The sequence below is a fragment of the Myotis davidii genome, unplaced genomic scaffold, assembly GCF_000327345.1.
Source record: "Myotis davidii unplaced genomic scaffold, ASM32734v1 scaffold26, whole genome shotgun sequence".
NCBI lineage: Eukaryota > Metazoa > Chordata > Mammalia > Chiroptera > Vespertilionidae > Myotis > Myotis davidii.
In genome coordinates, this window is record NW_006299245.1 from 6,699,126 (window position 1) to 6,708,284 (window position 9,159).

The 9,159-nt window shown below is 32.8% G+C and overlaps 1 protein-coding gene across 1 annotated transcript; it reads left to right on the top strand.

Annotated features, from left to right (window-relative positions):
- Positions 1-2,220: 2,220 nt before the first annotated feature.
- On the top strand, positions 2,221-8,930 carry NTS (neurotensin). The gene is made up of 4 exons (XM_006774718.2): positions 2,221-2,459; positions 4,445-4,506; positions 7,192-7,416; positions 8,707-8,930. Exons 1-4 carry the CDS (start codon positions 2,387-2,389, stop codon positions 8,857-8,859), a joined length of 513 nt encoding a protein of 170 aa, XP_006774781.1. The 5' UTR covers positions 2,221-2,386; the 3' UTR covers positions 8,860-8,930.
- The last annotated feature ends 229 nt before the right edge of the window (positions 8,931-9,159 follow it).

Consider the following 9,159-nt stretch of genomic DNA (forward strand, 5'->3'; position numbering starts at 1 on the left):
AAACATCATCAACAGCTGCCTCCTGCATGCCCCCTACTGGGGATTAAGCCTGAAACCTGGGCATGTGCCCTGACCAGGAATTCAACCAGTGACCTCCTGGTGCATGGGTCAACAACACTCAACCACTAGCCACCCTGGCAGGGCCCTTGAATACTTTTTGAAAGTATCTACAGGTAATGTAACCTTCTAAAATAAATTATTTACTTTTTGTTTTTCTGTGGCTTGAAGGCATTGAAAGGAAAAGGAAAAGAATAACAGATTTTTTAAAAATACCAATTAGAGGCCACAAAAAGTTGTACATACTTTTTTCCCTAAAGAAAAACAGTGCATAGCATCTATTTGATTTTGAGTCATTTGACATTTCCCCATTTTTATCAAATATATTCTTTATTTAAAATAATTCTCACATTAACAACTAATATTCAAGTGATATATTTAAAACAAAATTAATTTCCTTATTCATTCTGCCCTCTTTTTCTAATTAGGAATAAATTTTGACATTTCCCTTAGCTTCATATTAAAGAAATCACTTGAAAATAGGAATCACACTTCCTTTTTACTATTAGGCCTCTTGCACACATCTTAAAAGATTATTCTTTGTATTTCTAATTCTAAAGAAGACAAAAACAACACATTTACATGTCATGCAAAGAATGTGTAATTTCCTTAAAAGTGGCTTTAAAAGGTTTCTATCAAAAAGATGCTCTGATATTGAGAAGCAATTAAGCAAAATTCTCATAATTCTGTCATCAGTTAAGTGAACATAAAGCCTTTTAAACTTCTATTCCTCCCCCTAGTGGCAAGAGATAAAATTGCAGACGTATATATTTTACAGTTCTTTGTCAATTAATTAGACTTTACATAAAACTTTGCTCAAGTGAGTCATGTTTAATATTGTGTTGTATGCAAGTTTGTAAAGCAAAATAAAAGTAACAAAAGCATCAGCTATTATTAAATTCCTAAACATTACATTATATGAATGACTGCTAATTTAAATAATTATTGAATGTTTCAAATTAATTCCTTTCTTTAAGTTTAAGGCAAAACGGAGAAGCTAATCTCATAGACATATGCCATATAAATTAGCTCTTTGTAGAAATCAATTCAGATTTTTTTCTTGCTTGTTACCATATGATGGATATATTTAAAGAGTGAACAAGCCTGACACCTTTACTTTCAAATACTCACATTCCCGACAGCAGATGACTCCATGTATCCTGAAATACTTAATGCAAGAGGATTGCTTCACTCCAAAAGACATTTTGAGCAATTTTTTTTGTAACAATGAAACACATGAAGGCACTCTCTTAGAAATATGACTTTGGTGAATGGTGGTTATTTAGGATTGTCTCATTTCTTGAAGTTCAGTCTCATTTTTATGACTATAAAAGGGAAAAAATGTAATATAATGGTGAAAACCAGGGAGAAGGAGGTTATACAACGAATAGGATATAGCATCAAGGATGACAGAAAAAGAGGAAAATATCACAGAATAGCAATCAGTGATACAATAATGCATTTCCCACCTGTTAACACATAATTTATAGTTGGATTTTAAAAACATGAAATTGTTTTCCTAAGAAAAGTAATCCAAAGTCAGCATACATAATTAAATTATTCTCCCAGTTACTTATTATAAACAAACTTTTCTATTTGTTAGGAAATAATATCCCATTCCTTAGGGTTACTAGTATTTTTTAATTGTTTTCTTAATCTAAATTATTTTGCTTGGCCCCGATATTTCAACTGATTCTCTGCTGATCTTTTACTTTTTTCCTTCTTTTAGCATGTGTTATCTCAGACCTATATTAGCCTTGAAACCACAAAACACTGAAACGTTTTATAAGAGCTATCAGAAAAGAACCCTTACTCTTTAAGAACTTCCAAATCTAAAGAATCACTAAGGTCAGTCATTCATCCTCGAGATGTTCCTGGTACTAGAAATGTCAGATCTCATGCTTCACAACATCAAAATGACAACTTCTTGGAGTCCAGGCATGAGAGGAAATGGGGAAACAATTGTGCTGAAAGTTCTTTTCTAGTATGTTCTCTTTGGAATTCCATTTGCTTAGGAATGACTCCTTCTGTGTGTCAGAAGCCTGGAGGAGCAGCTGCAATTAGGGGAGATGAGGAGGGGGGCTGAGGAGAGGAGGAGGAAGTGGAGGAGGAATGGAGATGAAGGGAGGGCACATCCTGAGGAGATAAGCCCTGTATGCTCTCATGACATCATCCTCCTGCCTGCATGTATATATATAGGGGATGGTCCAAGCAACTCTCATACTTCAGCCACTTTCAGAATCAGCTGAAGGCAAGAGGAAGCACCACAGAGAGCCCCCCTGCAGCCTGTCTGACTTGATGAACTTGGCTGCCTAGGAATCTCAGGGAGATGATGGCAGGAATGAAAATCCAGCTGGTTTGCCTGATCCTCCTGGCTTTCACCTCCTGGAGTCTGTGCTCAGGTAAGCTCAGCTGCATCTCCCAACTCCCTGAACTGATTTCTTTTTCCCGTTTTTTCTGTAGTGTGTTGCCACTGACGTTAATGTGTCCAGGGAGGGGAGTTTCTCCCTTATTCTGGAATTGCTTTTTAGTGATAGAAGCTGCATGTTTTCTTTCTCTGTCTTCATGATTATAAGAACGAAAAGATTACTGTTTTTAAAGCTGCAAGGCAATAAGAGGGATTTTAATGAAACACTTCAGGTCCTTCTTTGGAATATAATTACTAGAGAAAATAAAAAAACAAAACCCTAAAACTTAAACTAGGCTGGTCACTATCTAATGAGAAGTACAGAAGCAGTGCCTGTCAAAGTGTGAAGCCCTCATGAAAACCCATGCCATTCAATTGCTTTGTCTCGTTCTCATTCTCTTAGAAGGCAGGGGCTTCTCCCTCCCCCAAATGATGTGTCTTAAATGTGTGAATGCTAAGAAACAATGTGAAAATTGATAATTAATTAATAAATAAAGGAAGCATTATTTGTAAACAATTATTTCTAGAAAATCCAAAAATATTCCAAATCCTTTTTGAGAATATACTTCACATAGTATTTTTGTGACAAATAATGGTCATCTTTTTAATTAATTCATTTTTTGCATGTCATTTAAGTTAATACAAATATATTTGGAAAATTGGCATTCTTATATTAATTAAAAGTATTTACCTAGAGTGTTTTGCATGTGATAATTAAGGAGAAGCCATATATTTCTAAGTAATTATCAATAATTCATCTTAAAAATGAGATTTAAATTTAGAAAAATATCAAAACTGTAGTGACTACAATATACTTCAATTAGTTTTTTTAAATAATTAAATGATCACATCAAAATGAAAAAGAAAACAGAGACTGAATGCTGGAAAAATAATTTAACCTGTCTTATACTTTTTATCTGATAGATATGACATTGAAATGTTTAATTTAAACTTCTATGATTTTATTTAAATTATGAAATTTAATCTAGCAGAAGATACAAATCTTATCAAAAATTGTAATTCTTTTGATTTTTAAAATACCTTGAACTCCTGAGTTTGTCATTTTTTTAATGAGATAAATACCACATTTTCTAAAGTTATGCTTTTATCTAATAGTTGCAAGAGCTTAGAGGTATACTTAGAGCATGTGAGTAAAACTTGATTATTGATTAAATATTTCATTTATACAAATTTGAAAGTTCTTACTGTGATAAGCCAAAATTTATGGGGATTTCAGGATAAATTTTTCATGAATGCCTAAAGGGATTTTTATTCCTTTGAAAAACAGATTGTGCCCCTAAAAATAATAGAAGAAAATGATCTCTGGTATAATTTAGTTCCTAGATCCAATTTAACAAGTGGTTTCTCCAAGTGCCACACTTCTTAATAAGAGTGTATAGTGCAAAGAAGACAGAGTCTTTTTAAATTCTGCTTTGCTTTATGAGATACATGTCAGTGTGTTTGAATTAAGTCATCTTATTATAGTGTTCTTTAATTTTTTTTATTACCTTTCAGTGTGTGTGTGTGTGTGTGTGTGTGTGTGTGTAATATTCATTAGTGGAAACTGGAAATGACAGTTTTTAAAAAAAATCAGAAATCAATTTTTAATGCTATCTTACATGTATTAATGGACATTAATACATACATATATATATATATATATATGATGACATTTCTAGTATATGATATAATCATTTCTTTTAATTTTGAGATTTAGAGATTAAATAACTCCAAATCATCAATAGCCCTTTTGCCATATAATCATGTGCTTATTTTCTTAGACGTGCTTCTATTACTCTGACTGCCTCTTAGTCTAAAATAAAACTACAAAATATTTTTCTGACTACTATTTTAAGTAGAACAAATATATAGGAAAGAGCATGCATCTAAGAGTAAATTTTAAGAGATAAATCTAAAATCTGCGATATAATTATATGATATGTGATTATATAGTAAACATGTGGTTTTGATTTCACTCAGATTCAGAAGAGGAAATGAAAGCATTCGAAGCAGATTTATTGACCAATGTGCACACATCAAAGGTAAGTTTTCTTTTTTTAAGCCATGGATTGGAAAACATAGGAACTCTCATTATAAACATGGTGTCCTTTTCCTATAGCAATAACTTCCCATAAAGGCTGAAATGTTCATTGGGAGGCATTTCCTTTTTCGGGAAACTTTTCCTTGAGTTCAAAGGAGTTAAGGGTGTTGATGTGACAGGGAAAGAAATTATAGTGGCAATCAATCAGTATATTGTAACTTTAATTAAATAGTCACATATTATTTATGTGGATGTGTACATGGATTTAAAGGACTCTTGTTTCCATTCCTACCAAATTGTGTGTGATGAAAGGTATATTGGCCTCAAGTTAAATAGATAAATGAGAACTCAGTGACATTTGCCTATTTTATTATATTGGGGAAAGTAAAATGGAGTTCCTAAACTAAAAATGAAAGTTCATGACAATTCATGAAAGACATGTGGTAGAGTGTAAAGAGCAACAGAGTGGCAAACAGAAGCCTTGAGATTTAATCCTGCAACTGTGACTTATGAACTATTTGCTCTTAAGGAAGTGGGTAGTTACCATTGCTTGCTTTCATTCATCTTTTATTTTGAAAAGCTGTGGTTGGAGTTATGACCTCCTAGACATTAACATTAAATTCGTGCCTGGATTTAAGTTCTTCCTATAACAGAAGTGTTACCTCTACCTGCTCATTGTTTTTACTGAATTAAGTAAAACTTTGTATACTGGGCCCTATTATTCCTCTCCTGGGGTCTTGAAAACAAGGTTCCTATTGGTAACCTGTACCCAGGAATAAAACTCAATTAGAATTGACCTGATTATGTGCTACCACACTGTGTTGATATACCCAGTGTGCATCTGAACGTAGAGTTAGAGAACGGGGTTCCCATCCGAAGGATGTTTTCAAAGAAAATCAAATGCTGAGGTGAGGCATCACCTGGTGCAATCCCTGTTATAGCCCTGGGATGTTTGATAAGAAAGCTCCTGTCTAATTTCTGAAGCAATGCTCCAATTCAGGTCTTGTCATCTCAAGTTTCTCTTCTCTAATTGGATGAGCATATTTTAGCTACAACGATCCTTACTGTATGCATAGAATTATGTTTGCTGGCTTGGTATACTTTTATTAAGAAAGGTCCCCGTAAGTACACCATTGAGTGTACTTGTACTTTTTAAAGTCTGATCTAATGGTATCCAAGCTGAACATCATTCCACATATTTCTTTCCTGTGTGATTCTGTGACTTGTCTGCTCACATTACTTATTCAACATTAAAATTTACTTTTTTCAATTGGGATATTCAGCATTTTCTTTTTGAAGAGCTCTACCTTTGTTAAGAATATTAGCACATTATGCCAGCTTTTACATGATAGCTTGTTTTTGATTTTAGTTCAGGACGTTAATTTTCCAGAGAGATAATTTACACATTTATGTATTTAAATTATCTTCTTGTTTATGGATTCTGGTTTGGATATTTGTTTAATGATACTTTTCCAAGCTTATAAAATGCATTGTATATGTTTAAACAGTATTTTATTTATATCTGATCCATCTGGATATTTAGACTATAATATGTCAAGAAAAAATATTATTAGCTCTAAATCAAATTTTCTCACAGCCAAACTGTCCCAAGGATTTCAAATAAAAACTGTGCTCTATGCTACACCGTCGTATGTACTTGGATCTATTATTGAACATTATATTCTCTTCTGTTGAGTTTTATGTTTATTCATGCTCTATTAACTCATTCCTTTAATTCCTGAAGTTTTAAAATACATTTTAATATCTGATAAAGTAAGTTCTTCCTTATTACCATTATATTTTTCTAAATCTTTGTGGTTATACACACACATTCATACTTGCCAATTAACTTTATAATTATTTTGACAAATAGCCTCTTCTAACTTCTAGCCTCCCCATATTTTCCAAATTGGAACTTTGATTTTCAGTTGGTTTATATTTGGAGGATAATTCAGAGAGAATTGACACCTGAAATTATTGTTATTGAGTCTTTCCATCACAGCTTAGTAGTCATTCCATTTTTTATGTCGTTTAGAAAAAAAAAAGTGCTTTCTTTCATCTATGCTGTTTGAAAGGTTTCTTAATTTTTACTAATTATGTCACATTTAGGTTCTCCTTTGTCCTTATGTTTTCTCATTGATTATAGTTGGCACATGGGAGAGTGGTTGGTTATGGTAATAATGGTAAAAGGCAAGATCTCGAGGATATTATCATTTTCAAATAAATTGGTGAGCTGTGATGCTGCCTATGGCATCTCAATGTGTGAAATAGATTAGTGGTCCCTCACTACTCTGATTGTCCAGATCTGTTAGTAACACCTTAGTTCCTGCTCCATTAGACGCTAAACTGGAGTGTAATTAAGAAGGAACGGTATATTTAATATCTTCACCCGTGCTGTGGTATACATCTGTATTTATATATTTCTACTTACTGTCATTTCTTTTTTTCTTTCTTGCTTTGTTCATGTATGTGTGCATTACTGATTGCAATTTTTTAAAATAGAGAATATGAGACTAGAGAATATTGGCATTATTCCACTTTGTGACATGAAGTGACAAAATTAAGGACAGTGTATTTATTAGACTAAAGTAACAATTAACTCTAAGCTATAGTAACTTAGTACAATATAAATTTGTTTCTTATTCATATGAGTTTTAAATGCAATATCTATTTTTTTAAATTTCAGGTCAGTAAGGCAAGTGTTCCCTCTTGGAAAATGACTCTGCTGAGTCTTTGCAGCCTTATAAACAACCTGGACGGACAAGCTGAGGAAACAGGAGAGTTTCATGAGGAGGAGCTTGTTACAAGAAGGAAATTCCCCATTGCCGTGGATGACTTTAGCTTGGAAGCAATGCTGACAATATACCAGATCCGAAATATCTGTCACAGCAGGGCCTTTCAACACTGGGAGGTAAAACAAAAGCAAAATATACTAGTATACGTATACAATGAAGTTATCTCTCATTTGCAGCAATTTTTAAAATTCTGATCATTATCGTAACAGGAAGACATTAATATAAAAAAAGAATAAATCAACCTTGCTGGTTTGGCTCAATAGATAGAGCATCGGCCTGCAGACTGAAGCATCCCAAGTTCGATTCTAGTCAAGGGCACATGCCGGGTTGTGGGCTCGATCCCCAGTAGGGGGCATGCAGGAGGTAGCCAATCACTGATTCTCATCATTGATGCTTCTAACTCTCTCTCTCCCTCTCCCTTTTTCTCTGAAATCAATAAAAATATCTTTAAATAAAAAATAAATCATGTGTTGAAATTAACATTCTCTCAGATCTTCAAAGTGTCCTTCAAACATTTGGAGTTGAAAAAAATATTTTTTCCTTCAATCTTAAAAGGGGGGTATATATTAAGACAGATTTAATCCAAACACTTAAATGGATGGTAGGTTTAGGCAAGTTTTGATAGTGGTTGTGATAGCAGTGCCTAACTAATTCAGGCAATTCAAAATGTTTTCTTAGAAGCTCTAAGTTATGTGTGTTTATCTATAAACAAACACAAAAAGTACTATTAGCATTTGAATAGATTAAGCAAATAAAACCAGAATGATAGGGATATATATATATATATATTCATAGATATGTTCCTATTTAATTGAATATGTGGATTTCAGGCATTCTTAGCAGTTAAACCATTATTAAGCATCACAATCTAAAGAGATCATTACCATTTAAACAGAACTTCCACATATGTTAACTTCTGTGACTAAGTATGTTAGTTTGTATTCTCTCTATGATTAAGAAATGAATCTTTGGAATGGTTTTCTAGTCCTTCCAGTACATAACTTAATTGAACAGAAAATCATGTTGATCTTTCAAGCCAAACTTATTTTACTAGATTGAAAAGTATTTGTTGTGATTTATGATATATTTCAATAGCATTTTCATCTAAATTGAAGCCTGAAAAATACTCAAAGTTCTATTAGATGTGCTTCCTCAACTGGAGGTATTCGTGTGTGATCTTGACATATTAAAAAGGTCAGTTTGATGAACTAGGAAGAACACTGAAAAGTCGAGTTCTCATTCATTCTCAGCCACCTGATAGCCATCTCTTCTTGGACAAAACACATTGTTTTGAACCTCATTCACATATCTTACTGTCTGAATTGTAAATCAGAGAAGTAGAAAAACACTCTGAAATGTGAGACTTCATGCATGTAAGTTTCATTCATATCCTTTCTGTCTTGCAGGCAATTCAGGAAGATGTTCTTGATAACAGGAATGACAAAAATGAAAAGGAAGAAGTTATAAAGAGAAAAATTCCTTACATCCTGAAACGGCAACTATATAAGAATAAACCCAGAAGACCCTACATACTCAAAAGAGATTCTTACTACTACTGAGAAGTTAAATATTTTACTTCCATGTGAACATGACTCATCCTTCTTTAATTAAATATCAAATTACATCTGTGTGAAAATGTCTCTTCTACAATTGTGGTTTATTTGATGTGATTTTTCTGATTAATAGAAACTGGACTAAATGTTTTCAAATAAATCTAGATCTTGAGCATGATATGTTGTGTATAGCTGAAATAGATATTAATTAAGTCACATATAGAATATTTTCTAATCTGGCAAAGCACTTAATGGGTTACTTAAACAGTCAAAATGTTTGACATTTTAAACCAAATTGTGAGAGAT

Coding starts and splice junctions, on each gene's coding strand:
- NTS (XM_006774718.2), top strand. CDS start 2,387: ATGATGGCAGGAATGAAAATCCAGCTGGTTTGCCTGATCCTCCTGGCT. Junction 4,507..7,191: donor CCAATGTGCACACATCAAAG/GTAAGTTTTCTT, acceptor TTTAAATTTCAG/GTCAGTAAGGCAAGTGTTCC. Junction 7,417..8,706: donor GGGCCTTTCAACACTGGGAG/GTAAAACAAAAG, acceptor TCTGTCTTGCAG/GCAATTCAGGAAGATGTTCT.